Here is a 19,158-nt window from a genome sequence, read left to right as displayed (position 1 = left end):
AGTTTTATTTTTAATTAAGCATGACCTAGGCACTAGGCATGCACATAGTAATCTTCTCTAAGAGAAGCTGCCCTTAGTCCTTTAGAAACTGCTTTTCCTTCATATTTTTTCTGAGGGAGTGCCACTTTCTATATGATTAGTTTTGAAGTTAGATGGTTTTTAACATTTTTAGACTCAACTGTGTAATGTTGATGATATTCTTCACACCATTTGAAACATTCACATTGAAGATTTTATAACAACTCTTGCTTTAGTGATTGTCAACACTAAATAAAATAATGTGTTCTTGCTGTTGCCTTTAAATGTAACTAACAGTTGTTACACCACACTCATTACTGTCAACCTGAGGATGAAACATAGATTCAGTCAGCCTCACTTTAAACATTTGACCACCAGATTGCAACATAGATCGGTGCAGCATAGGTATGAAATCACTGAGCTACTGTAAAGTACTATAACACTCCTCAAGGATTGTAACCAAACATGGGCCTAGAAACCATAGCAAATGGTACAGCAAAAAGACACAGCTCGGAGCTTTTTTTATGGACGATCTAATCATATTAGCTCACACATGGTGCGTCATGGTTCCTCGAAAGCTGCAATTCATATAAAACTTTTTATGATATAATTCAAGTAGTTTTGTGGGCAAGGGCACCAGGCCTGCTCCACCTGTTTCGGTGAATGCAGTGAATTGTCACATTAGAAGACAAAGAAGAGATGAATTAGGTGAGAGTTATGGGTTTGGAGAGAAGGAGGCATAAAGGAAACAAAAGATGATGATGGGCATGATATAGAACAGGTGTCTCCAACCAGTCGATCGCGAGCTACCAGCAGCTCCCAGACACCTTCAGAGTAGATCACAGCATTGAGTTAAATTTTAAATAAGCACAAGGTAATATTTTATTTTTAAAGTTAAGGGAAGGCTGTGTTTATTTTATGTTATTATCATCAAGCTGCAGATAGCAGTGCCTGATAATGAGCAGTGCGAGGTCAGATTTATGACCCAGGCTGTGGCTGGGGCACAGAGGTGAACAACTGAACTACTGAGGTATTTAACTCCTAAAAGAAATTCCTTTTCAACTCAATATTGGAGTTGTGAACACAATTATGTTTCTGAATGATTTTAAAAGGGAGAACATTAAAATGAAAAGTTACCTTAATGATTAAGTTAACCCTTCATTTTAATCCTCTCCCATTTCAAAGTGTTGCATTTACAAACAGCAGGCCTATTGCTCCTAGCGGCCAGTAGACACTGTGCCATAAGTATAACTGCAAATACAGCCATTTTTTTAAAATGAGAAACATGTAAAGTGCATAAAAATGTTTCAGATTTAAAAAAAAAAAATCATATAAATGAACATTTTTGCAGAACATTTTTCTGCACTTTAAATTTCTCCCATTTACTAAAAATGATTGTATATTTGTGTTATACATGTAGCGGTGCCACATATGGCAAAAGGTATGTCCTGTACTGCAAGTACATACGACACAGGATCTCAGACACCCATATAAATATATTCCATTCATGTCCACATGTTCATACATCCCCAAAGACCATGCTCTCACTGACACACATGGCAGCCCTGTCAAAGTGCCCCTAGTCAAAGTATTTTGTTCAAACCATAGTAACTGGCTCTACGGACATTAGGCTTAAAGTCAATGAAGCTGGGCGTGGGGGTGTCTGGTAACAATGTGTGAGAAGTTTAGCCTTCAGTAACTCACTATGATTTTCACTGATCAAAAGTAGCTCTCACTACAGAAAAAATTGAGACCCCTGTTATATAACAATATGACTTGCAGAGGGAAACACTTCTGATTGGATACTACTTCATGAAATTGCTGGAGGAATGCATCAGTGGTAGAAAATAACCATATGATTGGCCTGGCAATTGTCTTCGGACATTAGATATAACAGAGGTATAATTTGTATATAATTATGAAATATAAAAGGCACATTTGATGTTGGTATGCCTAGATGTGGCCCTGGGTGTCACTGTAGTTTACCTGCCACTGAGAGACTGATACAATACATGCGAAAGACCCCAAAAGGTTCAGTGGTACAAATATGTCGACCAAACATTTTATTTATTTATTTAGTGTATACCAGACCATAGGGCTGCCAATAAAACATAATTGTAGATTAAAGTATAGAAGCCTATTTTTATGAACAACAATACGAAGGTCAGGCAGTGATATAAAATGGGCACATTTTTACATTTAAAAGGAACATCTAAGTGTTCAGGCGATCTGAAAGGGTAGGGGGTTAACAATAGGAGCCAGGAGATTGGTACTTGGAAATGCCATTGGAATCAGAGTATTTTCAGTGTTTCCCTAAACTTTATTTAAGTAATTGTAGCTGGGTTTGTCTGGATCTTGTATGAAATAAAGTTCCAGATCTTTGTAGGCTTTCCTGTGAAGGATTTGGAGAGAGTTAATTCTTTTGTGACAAGAGAAGTTTTTAGAAATAGGGATGTAATGCTTTGGAGTGAGCAGCATGCCTCAGACTTTTTAGCTTGGTATTTGCGTGTGTCTGCATTAAAGGCACTGTGCACATTTGCTGTTTAGAGCACAAAGCCACTCATGCAGATGGTTTTTTGCTTGAAGATGTTCTTGCTTCAGTGGGTAGGTATCGAAAAGTGATGAGCATAGGGGTGTTGTATTTAAAGTATGCAGTTCCTGAATTTAGCCCTCTACGACGTGTATGGTCACTTTAAGTGTTTGAATGTGGGTCTTGGAACCCCAGATAGTATGGAAACCCCATAGTGAATTCTGGAGACAACTAAAAATTTAACCACTGACTTGAAATCTGATTCTAGGTTGTAGGATTCAATATCTCACAGAAGTCTTAACTAATGTTGGGTGCTTTGTGCTTGTGCATTAAAGTGGGAATGCATGTTCAGTTTTTAGCCCAAAGTAATGTCTAGGGATGTTGTACAGCCAATGAAAGAAGGTGTGTAGTCTAGGATATTCTGTCAGCCAAGACATGTTTGATTTTGTAATGGAGCCATGGAGATGAACTTAGGAGAAATTCAGTTTTAAGAGGGTTCAGTTTGAGATGGTGACCAATCATCCAGGATTGGAAATACGCACTAGTATCATGGTTAGGCATGTGGTGCGTTTAAGGTAGGAAACTGTAAGGTATAGCTGGGTGAGAGGAGAGGAGTAGGAATCAATGTGGAAGTTCAGTGGTGTGGGGGGAAAGGATGGATCCATGTGGAACACCTTTTCTAACAATGGAAAATTTGATCGGGTAGCATTGGGATTTGGTCAGTTAGCACGGGACAGGGATCAGGAGATAGAACAGTTTCAAAATGATGATCGAAGTTTTGAGAAGTTGCTAGGAGCTGGTTAATCTAGGCTGGCAGAAGATCCCAGGGAAGACTTCACCCTGCAGTGTTACATAGTAGCATGAGAGACTGGGCATGTAGAGTAAATGGACGAAAAAACATAAAACTCAACAGGAAACTTGTTCCCCTTAGCTGTGAGCACCTGGAAGTTTCAAGGAAACTCTGATTTTCAGAAAAGGAGTGGACGATACTTCTTCTGCGGTATTAAGGCACACTGTAGGGAATGCAGAGAAAAAAGTGACTTCAGATAACAGATAAAGATGAGGAAGGAAACACACTGGCTTTGATTTGGAGCAAAAGGAGACTAACTCTCAGAGTCCATGACAGCAAACAGATTACATGCTGCGCTCAATTTGACTTGGGAACTGGAGCCATATTTGATGCAAGAAATCAGGGCAGGCAGTGATTATACTCTGAAAATGGAAAACAAATTATGCTGCAATAAATAAAGCAAAATCTCACAACCAAAATGTCGCTATTGAAAGATAAGATTATAGACAGCAAGCCTGGGTAAAAACCACTCAGTGGGCATTGATGTGAATAATGAAACCCCTAAAATGCCACAAAATGAAAGTTCAGTAGGAAAGAATAAGAGAAAATATATAGAATCTGTAAAGCACCTGCATGATTTTGGTATTTGTGTTGTGATTTTTGGCCTTCCATTTGGATAGTATCTAAATGCATGTACATAACTTGTATTTTGAACTGTACTAAAGCGAATATGTGTTAATTTTATGCTTGTTAAAGGAAAACAAGCATTTGTGTTGCCAATAGGACTGGCTTATTAATTAAAAATCCAGTGAGATCTGTATGTCTGCTGTGGGCTATTACTACTGCCGGAGGGTAGAGAGACCCTCCAAACCTACTTGCAGTCATTTTCACCAAACGTTGTGTTTTTATACCTGTTTATAGAACTAGTTTATGAAGGGTGTAAGATTACTTTTGATAGTAAGAGACTGCTACTCTGATGTATGTGGGAGTGCTTTCAGTAAAGAGAGACTGGTAGTATGTGTGAAGTGTAAGGACTTTCTTTAGTACATGACTGGTACTCTGTGAGGGATGTGATTGCTAGTCTGTTAGGGGTGTGAGAGTTCTCTCGATAGTTAGGTAATTTCTTTTTTGCCCAAAGGGATTTAATAGATTCCCTTTTATTTGCTGTGTAGATATTTAACGATGGACAAGGTTTACTTTTGAAACCATGCTGCAACAATTTTTCCTAAAGTGGAGTCGCATTCCTGTGCTTGTGCTTTACCTAACAAGGCTGTCCAAAGAATGGAAAGGGGGGTGCATTACTGACTCAGACAGTCCATTTATTTAATTTTGAAAACCCCTTGAATAGTGACTGCTGGAAGACCACTAACTCCTTCATCATCTGTACAAACACTTGTGTTTAAAGGGGTCACTAGGAACCATTTTCACCAGTGGACAGAGTCCCAGCCCCTTTCCTGATACCCCTTAATGCTTGCAGACACTCGCCCTCTCCTCTGGAACTCTTCCTCCAGTTTCACAGGCACAGATTTGATGCTGTTACTCTGTGTGGTTTGTGGTTTGGTATGTGTGTTTGCGTGTGTGTGTGTGATGACATCAGGACCCTGCTAGGCAACGGAGAAACCGCGTCCGTCATCCTCCTGGACCTGTCAGCCGCATTCGACATGGTCTGCCACCACACACTACGAACATGCCTCCACGACGCCGGGATCCAAGAGAAGGCCCTGGACTGGACCACCTCCTTCCTCTCTGGCAGAACACAGAGCGTCCGCCTCCCCCCCTTCCGCTCCGAAGCCACCGAGATCATCTGCGGCGTACCCCAGGGCTCATCCCTCAGCCCAACGCTGTTCAACATCTACATGGCACCGCTCGCCCACGTCGCCCAACCTCAACATCATCTCCTACGCCGATGACACCCAGCTGATCCTCTCCCTCACCAAGGACCCCCACACCGCCAAAATCAACCTCCACGAAGGAATGAAGGCCGTCGCCGAATGGATGAGGAACAGCCAACTGAAGCTGAACTCGGACAATACGGAGGTCCTCATCCTCGGATCCACCCCTTCCACCTGGAACGACTCCTGGTGGCCGACCGCACTGGGAACAGCTCCAACACCCACCGACCACGCACGCAACCTAGGGGTCATCCTCGACTCCACCCTCTCCATGACTAAGCAGACCAACGCCGTCTCTTCCTCCTGCTTCAACACCCTCTGCATGCTCCGCAAGATCTACAAGTGGATCCCCACCGAAACGAGAAGAACGGTCACCCAGACCCTCGTCAGCAGCAGGTTGGACTACGGAAACGCCATCTACGCAGGAGCCTCGGCCAAACTCCTGAAACGGCTTCAATTTATCCAGAACGCCTCTGCACGCCTGATCCTCGACATCCCTCGCCGCAGCCACATCACACCCCACCTGAGAGACCTGCACTGGCTCCCTGTCAACAAGAGGATAACCTTCAAGCTCCTCACCCACGCACACAAGGCACTCCACAACACCGGACCAGCTACCTCAACAGACGATTCAGCTTCTACACCCCCACCCGCCAGCTCCGCTCCGCCGCCCTCGCCCTCGCCACAGTCCCACGCATCCGTAGAGCGACCTCTGGCAGCAGATCGTTCTCCCACCTCGCCGCCAAGACCTGGAACACCCTCCCTTCCACCTACGGCAGACCCAAGACCTACTGACCTTCAGAAGACTCCTCAAGACCTGGCTTTTCGAGCAGTAGCAACTTTCCCCAGCGCCTTGAGACCCTCACGGGTAAGTAGTGCGCTTTACAAATGCTATGATTGATTGATTGATTGATTGATTGAGTGTGTGTGTGTGTAACAATTCATAACATCATCAATGCTAGAGCGAGGTAGGTATCCCACCACAGAGGTTTGGCCATTTCTCTGTTTATTGCAGAAACACAGCACCCACTGGGTGACTCAATACACCACTGCATCATTACATTTGGACGCAGTGACCATCCTAGGAATAGGGATGGGCATTATAAAGGCAGGTTTCTTCTAAGACAATGGGCAATAGCAGTAGACCTCAATTGCAGTTCATATGAGAATGTGGTAACTAACAGAGGGTAGGTCGCAGGCTAATCAGGGAGTGCTAGGCTCAAATTGTGACATTTGTAGTAATTTCTTACATTTGGTATCCTTGGACCATCTAATATTGGATCCAAACTAACCACCAGTTGTGCTAGAAAACAGTCTCAGGCCCATTTCCCTGGACCACATAGTGCTCACAGACTCTCACCCTTTGCATTGGGACTCTGATTCTGGTTTCACATGAACAGCTCCTTAGCACTTTCTTACAGCTATTTTTCATCTTCAGAGCTGCGAGCTGGCGCAGTCTAAGGCTTACTGATCACAACACACACAATAGGACTTAACAAATCAATATCAGACAAGTGCTGCTTTTAAAAATTATAGGTACGTTAATTGACACACAGGTAATATTAAACACAAAATAACAATAGTACATAATAAAAAGCAGACCTTTCTAATCTCTCTTGAACTAGAGATCTGTGCATGATCTGTCAATGTTAAACAATGTAAACTCCCTTCATGTGGTTTTCTCAGAGAGTTCACATAGAAAGACCCCTTTCTATTGTATTTGTCAGCGAGTTCACAATTTAACTCTCCTAACTATTATATTTATGAGAGAATTAACAATTAAAAACCTCCTTCCTACAGTATTTTTCATGAGCTAGTGTTTTTAAAATAGAGACTGTGTTAACAATGCCTTTATCAGTTATGAGGAATGTTGCTATCATAAGCAGACTAATACAACTGCTGTCCACTTATATGTGTGTATAGAAAAAGATCTACATGGGGCAGTGCGAGTACACTGTGTCATCTTACGGTTCAGTCCAAAATATGCAGAGAGTTCACCAATTTAGCATGGGACCCTTAGGGGAGCAGGTGGCCCTGTCTAAGGCTTACTCAGAGAGGTGGCATGAGAGAAAAACGTAGACTTCCGCAAAGCACATGATAAGACTTAGCACATGAATGTCCAGTCAGTACTTTAATTCACAAATAACGAAATACTGAAAATAAAATTTCAACTGTATTGCAACTGTACACAATGAAAATTAGAACTCTGTAGACATTCAAAAGTAGAGATCTGTGTAAGGAGGTCTCTTAAAGTTACCCAAGTTATAACCCCTACATATGGTGTGTATGTCGGAGTACACAATGTATAATCCTGTTCCTTCTGTATTTGTCCCTGGGTTATAACGTATCAAGACTCATCCTACTCCGCACAGTACTGTATACTAGACATTGAGTCTCTGTTAATAGTTATGAGTAATGAAACTACTCATATGTGGGCTAAAACAGCTGCTGCTCAACCAAATTGCTGTGAGGCAAAATATCCATATAGGGAAGAGCCAAAGGCTCTCTTGATACTGCTTTCAAATCTATTTTTGTGATAACATGGCACTCTGGTAGTTACATAGCTGAGCTGCTAAGTATGCCTAAAAAAGTGTGTTTTCCAAACTTGTGTTATCTTTTTGTGGCTGTGGAGTCAAAAGAAAAATACTAATTGTTTACATTAGTACAGAAACTACTATTGTGTCCCCACAGAGTCATATTTTAACGTAAGGGAATCAATTTGGTTGGGCTACAAAAACTGAACAAACACTGTATACTATACAGCGGTACTTTACTTTGATAGTTATTTTGCAGGATAATGTTTGACAACTTTATTTTTGGTGGAAACTGAAAGACGTGGGCTATAACTGAAGAACGGGAACTATACAATTGTTAAAAGATCCTTTTGGCAATTCAAGATTATTATATCCTAAGGAAGCAACATATTGCACCATTGTTGTTACTAAGTGCTGTACAAAACATAAGTTACTATTACCTAATTATTATTATTTTGTGTGTATTTTAGTTTATTGCTTTAAAACAAACACTTACATCGCATCAATGGACAGTTCACATTTTAGTTTTCAACCTTTGATATGCTACACAGTACTTTTATAACAAGATCACACAGTGCCATAGCAAACGAACATTCTTATATGATTCAGAGAACAACATCCCTAGTATTTTCCGAGATCAACAAGTATGCTGTTAAGGGGACCCAGATGTTCTTGGGTGGAGAAGGTATCATCAGCCCTTCTGCGTATGTCTCTAATTGTTCTTTACAATCTATCAAGTCTGCTATCCATCAGTGTTTCGTAGGTGCACTTCCGTTCCCCCAGCATATGCCACCCCCTCTTAGTCCATCAAAAGCGTTATCACTACAAGCTTCTGCATTGCTGCTTCCATGTTTTTAAGTAGGCCCAGAAGACATATATTAGGTGATTGTTCTACTTTGTCAGATAATGTGTCTGTGACTATTTTCCAGAGCTGATACATTTTAGGGCAATGTGCAAATTCCGCGTCTGGTTCCCTGCTTCCCAGGCCACATTAACGTAGATTTGTAGGAGTGTGAAAGAATTGATGTAGATATTTTACATATATTATCCACCAAGTTGCAATTGGAAGTCAACACTACTGTCTGGTAACAACATAAATCCCACCCTGCTTACGACATAGGTGGATTTAATGTTTTGTTCCAGCGTTATAGCGCTTGGGGTTGTAGCTGTAGGGACTTCGCCTTGCATTGAATTGTACAATGTAGTTATCCACTCCATACGAGTAGAGGTAGTCAGCAGTATATGCAATGTTTGGAAAATAGGGGGCTCTTCAAAGAATAAGGGTACAGTTGCTATTAGAGCAGCTCTGAGCTGATACTTTATGAATACTAGTAGTAGAGTGTGAGTTCATGTTCAGGGTATCCCTTCTTAATGAATAAAGGTTCCTGTGTGATATATGTCTTTCATTCTATGCAGGTTAACTTTACCCAGAACCTCTAATGCTTTTTCTTAATTTGTCATAGAGGATCGTTAAACTGAGTCTGTCTTGCCAAGATTCAAACTCTTGACTTTGAGAAATTTGCCCTTGTTGAGCATTCACCTCAGTGCACCATTAACTTATTACCATATGTACCGTTCCTTAAAATGTGGGGGTATTTAAGACATGGGTCTCCAGGCGTGTGAATCAAAAGTATATGCTTTCAATAGTTAGCCAAGTTCATTAGCCAAGACCTTTTGATTTTACTAGAATGTTACACTTAAAATTATATTTACTTAATGGGGCTTTCATTCAGTCTTCTTATTGTATTAGTCTGTTGTGTCATTCATATTTATTTCTGCCCACTACATCATACAGCATGGGGCAGTGGTTCTGCCCACTTCAGCCACTGATAACTTCACTGTGAGTGACTGCATTCTACTCTTTCACAAGGAGCACATCCCCACACAAAGTAGTTCCCTTCCAGGCAAGTGACTGCTATGGCAATGCGTGCCTTTTGAGACCAAACAATATTTGAGCTTTTAGCCAATGTTTTCTTTTATATTGGTCAGTGCCCGAAGTTTCCGCAACAATAAAGACAGCTAAGCCAGATCTATTGACTTTACCTCATTCACAGATTGGTAAAGCTTCTTTACAATGAGGTTAGACTTGTACAATGTAGCAGTCAATCAAAAGAGATTTATTAAGATATTCAATTTAAAAAACATCCATACAATTTTAATACGATGAAAAGTCAAATCAAAAGTTCAGGGGTAATCCCTCAGGCTGGTATCTAATTATTCTTTCTTTTTTAAGGCTTCCAAAGCTAGCCGAAAGGGGAACTCAGATCGTGTTTTCATTTTGTTGTTCAACGCTAATAATGAAGGCATATCCAACTATAGTTAAATTCACAAAGTGGCCTATTCATATAAGCATTTTGAAGTAGATAATGTACTGTTCCTTTAGTATGCTTTTACATACCCTTAAATGCCTTTGTGAATAGCCCCAAAACATTTAACATTTGAAGGAAATGGGAATAACCAGAGAATATACACAAACAGTACAGATAGAAAGAGCTGTGCCCTCTTTGCGCTTTTACGAATGGGGAGTGGGACGTGTTGATGGCAAATCACAAAGGCATTCAAGAGTATATTAAATAGTACTCCTGAAGTAACACTTCCCTACTTAAATGATTTTGTGAATAGATAATTGTATTTTAAATAACATGGTCAATAGTGATTTCAGAAATGGTATTTGAGATATTGTGATGAATTAACTGTTGTATAGCTTAAATCTGTCAAGTCCCACACTGTTTGTACTATAATGATTTCTATTTTACAGAGCTGAATACCGGACAGATCCAAGAAGCAATTGGCGAGGCTGTGAATGGAATAGTAAAACATTTCCACAAACCAGAGAAGGAGGTGAGGATTACAATCAAAAGACTTTATTTCGATCTCTGCGGGTCATAAACGTACACCATAAAACAAGACAATTACAAACACACAATACAAATGAGACATTTCAATATAAATAAACAGTCACAGCCTATTTACAATCACAGCAAGACAGTTCAGTCAAAGTACATTGGTGTTTGTGCAAAAGGGAAAAAGTTCCATATAGTAGCAGCATAATTGTAAGGATTACATCATTATTTACAGTTACAAACTTCATAGGTTTGCCTGGGAGAAACGGTTATATATGCTAAAAAGACATTTTTAAAAATATTAAACATTTTAAAATCTGTGTGCTACGTCATAAGAGCTACACCCTTAAAACTTTCAGAGGAATACTTAGTACGCCTGATCCATGCAGCCATTAAAAACGTTGCTATATAAAATACAATCATATGCATTGTGCTTGTCTTCATTATTCTATATGCCTCCTTGTGTCTCCTTACTCCCAGATTTCTACAGAGGGGGGCAATCCATTTAAGTCGGGATCTGGAGTATAGGGGGCAGAAGAATAGAACATGTTCAGGTGACTCAGTGATCCCTTGACAACAGGGGCAACATTCTTCAACACACTCCCCTACTTTACTCCAATCTCTTCTGAAGTGATAGACAACCATACCTAAACTGTAGGTACAGTTTCTTCGCTAGAGGGGGTTCGATTTCATCCAGTGTGGGCTCAAATAGCACAGTCTGTTTAAAATTCATAAAATCAATCGAAAGTGATCCCTTGCAATTCATTATAAGGTCAGTTTCGATAAAACCCCAATACACAGCTTTAATACTATATTTGTTTGTCTGACTCAAGGTTTCTGGTTCACTCCAATGGGCAGCCAGTCCTAACTTACCCAACAAATTCTTGACTGTGAGCATTCAGGGGATCCTGTCCACACAGGATACTTTCATTAGCTCCCGAAGCCCCACCCTATAAGGGGCAAGGGCTTTAGTGGTCCACAACTGGTGCCAGAACATAAGTATCCGCAGACCAATTTTGTGTGACACCCTCTTCTGACCAAGATCTAGATAGAGAGGGCTCATCGGGATAGACACTGAAAGGTTCACTAACGATCTATAAAAAGGAATGTTCAGTGATTAGAAAGTTATTGCAGTTGGAACAACCCCAGAGCTCTGCACCATATAGAGTCACGCCTAGGGCTTTAGTGTTGTAAATTTCTAATTTTGGAGCCAGCTTTCTAGATATAGTTCTCTTTTGAATTTTCACAATGCTTGCCATTTGATATGTCTGGGTTTACTGTGCTTTAGCCAATTGTGGGGCCCAACTCATATTCTGAGTGAGTTTGATACCCAGGTAGTCAAACTCTTTCACTAATTCTAGTGATTCACCGCCCACATACAATTGTTTCTTACATTTGGTCTTCAGGTGAGGATTACATCTACTAGATGTAGCCAGTGAGTGGCCTTCTTGCACTTTGTAATGTTCTTTGCACCATTTGCTTGCGTGTAATAAGCAAACGCAGTCCCTCATTGCTATAGCAGTTCAAATAGTTACGTTGGTTCCGACATGCAGAACTGTATAGTAAATATCTGTCTGCTGGCAAAGTTGCAATGCAGTGATGAAAGTTTGAGTTTTGTATGACATTTTCTACTGCAGGTTTTAGCATTTAAATAGAACAGCAAATGGTAAGCGCTCTCACTCATTTTATCGACTTTGAAAGGATGATAGGCTGGATTGGCCATATAGTGGGATTCCAACACATGACAGATTCTTCACAAATTTCACATTGGTAGCGCCATTATGCTAACTGAAAGTGATACTACCCTACACAACCTGTCACAACATACATAACATTCAACACGTATGTCAAAATCCCCAACATGTCAAAGAACAAATTAATACACTCAAGGACAATGAAACATACAGACACGGGTAACAATCAATTGCATGTATCTGCACAAAGCGACAAAAGCAAAGTGTGCCAACAGCCATAGAAATAGGGGAGCATCTTGGTCACAGAGTTTGGGATGGTGCAAGCCTGATATTCTCCAATGATCACTTGGTGTTCCTAACTAGTGGCATCATTCAGAGTGTCGCTGTAAATTCAGGCACATTACCTCCCAGTGAAATATAGTTTTTACCCAGCAGTGGGTGTTGATTTTACTCAATTTTAACTTTTGTCCTCTACAAAGGGGTATATTGTGTGAAAAAGCTGTTGCTGCTATTTTTGCGCAGAGTTTGCACAATGTTTTCGAGGTAGGGGGAAGGAAAATGGGCATGCCAAATCCGTAACTCAGCACAGTTTGCACCAAACTAGTAATATGCCTTATAGTGTAAAACCAGGAGCAAAAATGTTTGCATCCAATTTTACAATTACAACAGCACCTGCAATAACTGTAAAAATTATGGGCCTGATTTAGTAAGGCAATTTACACTTTTTTTTTTTAATTTACACTTTTGTGTGTGTTTACTTCTTTGGCCATTCACAAAATCCATGTGTAAGTTATTTCTAAAAACAAGCCCTTGCAAAGCCAATAGGTCTTGCCTATGTAAGGGCTATTTACTGGCTTTGCCAATGTGTTTAAGCCATGATACACACCAGCGTGGATACTGTTCGGCATAGCTAAAAGTTAGTGACATAAAGGACAGTGGCGTGGAGCAGACTGGAGTGTTGTGGCGTGTCATGGGGTGGTGTGGAGTGGCGTAGAGTGTGAAGGAGTGTTGTAGAGTGTCGTGGAGGAGTAGAGTGTCGTAGAGTGGAGGAGCATCGAGTGGAGTATAGTGTTGTAGAGTTGAGTGGTGTGGAGTAGTGTATCAGAGTGGCATAGTGTGAAGTGGCACAGAGTGTCTTAGAGTGGAGTGGCATAGAGCAGAGTGAAGTGACATAGAGTAAAGTAACGTGGAGTGGTGTAGGGTGTTATAGAGTAAAGTGGCGTAGAGTGGAGTCGATTGTCGTAGAGTGGAGTGGCATACAATGGTATAGAGTGGAGTGGCATACAGTGGCATAGAGTGGAGTAGAGTGGCATGGAGTGGCTTAGAGACAGCTGCGTAGAGCGTCGTAGAGTGGAGTGGAGTAGAGTGGCATATAGTGGAGTGGCGTGGGGTGGAGCAGAGTAGCGTAGTGTAGAGTTGAGTGGCCTAGTGTAAAATGTCGTGGAGTGGCATAAAGTGGAGTGGAGCGGAGCGACATAGAGTGGCTGGGCGTAAAGTGGAGGGGCAGAGAGTGTGGGGCATAGAGTGGAGGGGGTGTAGAGTGGGGCCATAGAGTGGAGTAGAGTTTAATAGAGTAGAGTGTCAGAGTGGAGTGTCATAGAGTCGATTAGAGTGAAGTAGCATAGCGTGCAGTGGCATAGAGTGCTGCATAGTAGAGTATAGTGACGTAGAGTGCAGTGGTGCAAAGTAGACTGGCATATAATGCAATGGTGTAGAGTGCATTTGTTTTGAGTAAAGTGTTTGAGAGTGCATTTGCTTACAGTACAGTGGCATAGAGTAAAGTGGTGCAAAGTAGAGTGGCATAGTTTATAGTGGCATAGGAAAAGGAAATGCACATTATATGAACATAAATGGAGACTCAATAAAACTCATGAAACTAGAGCCATTTACAAAAACGAACTTTCACTTTACAATAAAGCCATTAGGAAAGCGAAGAAGGAATATTTTTCACATAGAATAACAGAAAATAAAAACTCTTCAAAAGAACTTTTCAAAATAGTCAAAGAACTATGCAGCCCTACGAGTCTTTCAATTGATCTCACTCCTTCGCAAGAAAACTGCAACAATATAAACGAATATTTTTGTGAGAAAATAGACACAATCTATGCCTCTTTTTCCAAAACTGATCTGAAACATTCAGAACCTCTTGTACCATCTTCAACTCAGGCTAACTGTCTCAGGTGCGGCCCCTTCTCAGAGGAGGAGGTGAGCAAAGTTGTGCTAGAAGTAAAATCAGGCTCCTCTTCAGATCCATGTCCACATCACATCTTTTCACAATTAACTCCGATAATATGTCCTGCCGTTACAAAAGCATTGAACTCTTCTCTAAACTCCGCTGAATTTCCTAAAATCTGGAAAAACGCCATAGTCACCCCTCTATTAAAAAAAGCAGGTACTGATGTTAACAACCCGGCAAACTATCGGCCTATATCTCAGTTACCCTACTTGTCTAAGGTGTTGGAAAAACTAGTCAACAGACAGTTGTCCAACTTCCTGGAAGCCAATGATCTACTGGATATATCTCAAACAGGGTTCCGGATTAACAACAGTACGGAGACAACTCTCCTAGCAGTGATGGATAACATCAGAACCCAGGTAGATCACGGGAAAACAGTCGCCCTGATATTATTGGACCTCTCGGCGGCATTTGATACTGTGCCTCACAATCGGCTACTGGAAATCCTTGCAGTAAAAGGAATCCAGGAAAAAGCCCTAGGGTGGCTACAGTCTTTCATGCAAGACAGGACACAATCAGTACAGATGGGTGACTTGTCATCCCCTCCCCGGAACATCAAGTATGGGGTCCCACAGGGGGCTTCATTAAGCCCGACTCTGTTCAATGTGTTTGTCTCCTCATTGGCCAAAATAGGACGAAAATGGGGTGTCGACATATGTTCTTATGCAGACGACACCCAATTGATGATCACACTGGACGAGGAGGATGACCCTAAAGATAGATTACTCAATTGCCTTACGGAATTAGCCACTTGGATGCATAGTCACTGTCTTAAACTAAATGCAGACAAATCCGAAATAATGTTGTTTGGCAGACATACACAGCTATGGGACAACAGCTGGTGGCCCACAACATTAGGCACCCCCCCTAGCCCGACATTGACGGCCAAGAATCTAGGGGTGTCATTAGACAACACCTTAAGTATGAAAACCCATGTATCAATAATCTGTGGTAAAGGCTTCGCATTACTGAAAATGCTCAGATGAGTCTTCCCATGGATTCCCATTGAATGTAGAAAGATCTTGGTCCAGTCTCTACTAATGAGTAGGCTGGACTATGGAAACTCCTTGTTTGTAGGAATGGCTGACTATCTCTTTTCCAAACTACAGGTCGTACAAAACGCTGCAGCCAAGGCAATATGCAATAAAAGAAAATACGACTCAGCCAAGAGCTGTATGAGAGAATTGCATTGGCTGCCAATGAGACAAAGAGCTATCACTGCATTATATAGGCCCCTGTATTCTAAAAAACAAAGTCAAACTCTATGTCCCATCTAGGAATCTACGCTCCCAAACTACAGCTAGAGCCAGAACCACACACGTGAAAACAGCAACGATGGGCGGGCGAGCCTTCTCCCACCTGGCGGCAACCAGTTGGAATGAGCTGCCTGTGAATCTTAGACTAACAAACAGCTACCTACCCTTCAGGAAGCAGTTGAAAACATTTCTCTTCCCTAAACCTGACTAAAATCTAACCATCTTGTACTTACCTTTCATTTCTTCAATGCCACTGTAGCGCCGTGATATCCTACCCGGGATGATTGTTTGCGCTCTATAAGTACCTTTAACATTAACATTAACATAGTGTGAAGTGGAGAGCAGTAGAGTGGAGTGGCAAAACGTGCTGTGGCGTGGAGTAGATTGTTTCAGAGTAGAGTGAAGTGGCGTGGAGTGGTGCAGGGTAGAGTGCAGTATCATAGAGTAGGGTGCAGTGGCATTGAGTGCAGTGGTATAGAGTGTAGTGGCAAAGAGTGCATTGGTGTAGAGTGCAGTCGAGTGGTGTAGAGTAGAGCTTGTTCAGGGTAAAGTGCACTAGCGTAGAGTACAGTGGTGCAGTGTAGAGTGGCATACATTTCACTGGCGGAGAGTGTAATGTTGAAGAGTAGAGTATTGTAGAGTGCAGTGGTGTACAATAGAGTTGCGTAGAGAGCAGTAGCATAGAGTACAGTGGTGCAGAGTAGAATAGAGTAGTGTAGAGTGCAGTGATGTAGAGTCCAATGGTGTAGAGTAGAGTGGTGTGCAGTGCAGTGGCATAGAGTAGAATGTGGCACGTGAGAGTATAGTGGCGTACAATGCAGTGGTGGCAGAGTTGATTGGCTTAGCGTGCCTTGGTTTTGAGTAAAGTGGTGTACACTGCAGTGGCATAGAGTGGAGTGAAGTGTTGCAGAGTGGACTGGCGCAGCGTACATTGCAGTGGCGCAGAGTGCAGTTGTGGAGAGTAGACTGTTTCAGAGTAGAGTGGAGTGGTGCAAAGTAGAGTGGCGTAGAGTGCAGTGTCAGAGTGCAGTGGTGCAGAATAGATTAGCGAGACGTAGAGTGCAGTAGAGTGGAGTGATGCAGAGTAGAGTTGCATAGAGTTTAAAGATGTGGAGTGCATTGGCTGAGATTGCAGTGGAGTGGTTTAGGGTGGTGTAGAGAGTAGTGGCGTAGAATAAAGTGTTGAACAGTAGAATAGAGAGGCGTAGTACAGTGATGTAAAGTGCCATGGTATAGAGTGCAGTAGTGTAGAGTAGAGTGTTGCAGAGTAGATTATAGTGGGGTAGAGCGCAGTGATGCAAAGTAGATTAGCGTAGACTGCAGTGACATAGAGTGCACTGGTTTTGAGTAAAGTGGTGTAGAGTAGAATGGTGTACAGTGCAGTAGTTTCGAGTAGAGTGGTGTGGAGTGCAATGGCGTAAAGTGGTACAGTGTGCCGTAGAGTGGAGAGGTGCAGTGTAGATTGCAGTGGTGTAGAGTGGAGTGGCACAGAGTGGAGTAGGGTGGCATAGAGTGCAGTGGCGTAAAGTAGAGTTGCATAGAATGCACTGCCGTAGGTTGCAGTGGCTTAGAGTAGATTAGAGTGACTTAGAGTGGACTGGCCTAGAGTGTAGTAGCATAAAGTGCAGTGGCATAGAACAGAGTGGCTTAAAGAATATTGGCGTAGAGTACAGTGTTACACAGTAGAATAGAGTGGCGTAGAGCGCAATGGTGTGGAGTGCAGTAGAGTAGAGTGTTGCAGAGTAGAGTAGAGTGGTGTAGAGTGCAGTGGTGCAGAGTAGATTGGCACAGAGTGCACTGACATAGAGTACATTGGTTTTGAGTAAAGTGGTGTACAGTGCATTGGCGTAGAGTGAAGTAGTTTACAGTAGAGAGGAGTAGAGTGGTGCACAGTAGAATGCCGTAGAGTGGATTGGTGCAGCATAGTTTGCAGTGGCGTAGAGTGGAGTGAAATAGAGTGGAGTGGCGCAGAGTGGAGTAAGTTGGCATAGAGTGCAGTGGCGTAGATTGTTTCAGAGTAGAGTAAACCGGTGTAGAGTGGAGTTGTGCAGGGTAAAGCACAGTAGTGTAGAGTAGAGTGGCGTATAGTGCGTTGGCATAGAGTAGAGTGGCATAGAGTGCAGTGTTGTAGGATGCAGTGGTGCAAAGTAGATTAGAGTGGCTTAGAGTGGATTGACCTAGAGTGAAGTGATGCAGAGTAGAGTGGTGTACAGTGCATTGGCGTAGAGTGCAGTAGAGGGGCGTAGAGTAGAGTGGTGCAGAGTAGAGTGCAGTAGCATACAGTGTAGTAGCATAGAGTGCAGTGGTACAGAGTAGAGTGACATAGAGTTCTGTGGCAGAGAGTGCAGTGTTGCAGAATAGAGTGGAGTGGTGTACAGTACTGTGGCATAGAGTGCATTGGCGTAGAAAGAAGTGGGGTACAGTATAGTGGCGAGAAGTACAGTGGTGCAGAGTAAATTGGCATAGTGTGCAGTGGCGTAGAGTGCATTGATTTTGAGTAAAGTAGTGAAGAGTGCATTGGCGCAAAGTGGAGTGGTGCAGATTGGAGTAGTGAATGGTGGCATAGAGTGCAGTAGCATAAAGTAGATTGTTCCAGAGTAGAGTGAAGTGGGGTAGAGCGGAGTTGTGCAGGGTAGAGTGCAGAAGCGTAGAGTGGCATAGAGTGCCAGTGGTGTAAATTAGAGTGGGGTAGAGTGCAGTGGTGCAGAGAAGATTAGAGATGTGTTGATGGATTGACATTGAGTGCATTGGCGTAGAGTGGAGTGCCACAGAGTAGAGTGCATTGGCATAGAGTGCAATGAAGTGGCGTAAAATGGAATATGCATGGTGTGGTAGCACACTGCCATTACAAACAACAAAATTTAAATTGAAATGACCACTACAGTTGCCCAGACATACAATTTTACTGATAAAAGTATACGGCTCATAAACGATAATGTGTGAAAATGTCATCACCTAGTGTACTGATTTGTTTTGATCATATTAAAATATTTGTTTCCACCACACTTCAGAATTACCACAAAATGTGCTTCATTAGTGCATTCCTAATTCGTATATATCGTATATATTCTGAAATATCTGCACAGTTCATTTACAGACATTTCTTGTGTGCTAGAAAAAGAACATCCTACAGCCTTTTGTCTCACATGGGTACTCAGCAGGATTGTCTCATAAATTCTCTCACTCTTATGTCAGAGAAAGAAAGGTTACCACTAAAAGCCCTCAGAAGAGAGAGCTTGCATTTGACCTCTGTCTCTGAATTCACAGCAAACGTGACAAGATAAAAAAAAGATTTAAAGGCCTGTTTACAGAAAGGAGCACTGGTTGAAGAATACAATGGGCCCTGGTAAACAGGCTGTGCTCCA

The 19,158-nt window shown here is 42.0% G+C and overlaps 1 protein-coding gene across 4 annotated transcripts in view; it reads left to right on the top strand.

Moving 5' to 3' along the window:
- Nucleotides 1–19,158, top strand: part of DENND5A (DENN domain containing 5A) — a 299,668-nt gene that overhangs the window by 230,818 nt on the left and 49,692 nt on the right. For all 4 annotated transcript variants that reach the window (XM_085648154.1, XM_085648156.1, XM_085648155.1 and 1 more), the window contains one exon: nt 10,523–10,605. In XM_085648154.1, the coding sequence (XP_085504280.1) occupies nt 10,523–10,605 (83 nt within the window). The remainder of the gene's footprint in view (nt 1–10,522; nt 10,606–19,158) is intronic.

This window comes from Triturus cristatus, chromosome 3_2 (assembly GCF_964204655.1).
Source record: "Triturus cristatus chromosome 3_2, aTriCri1.1, whole genome shotgun sequence".
Classification (NCBI taxonomy): domain Eukaryota; kingdom Metazoa; phylum Chordata; class Amphibia; order Caudata; family Salamandridae; genus Triturus; species Triturus cristatus.
This window is presented reverse-complemented; position numbering and strand designations above follow the sequence as displayed.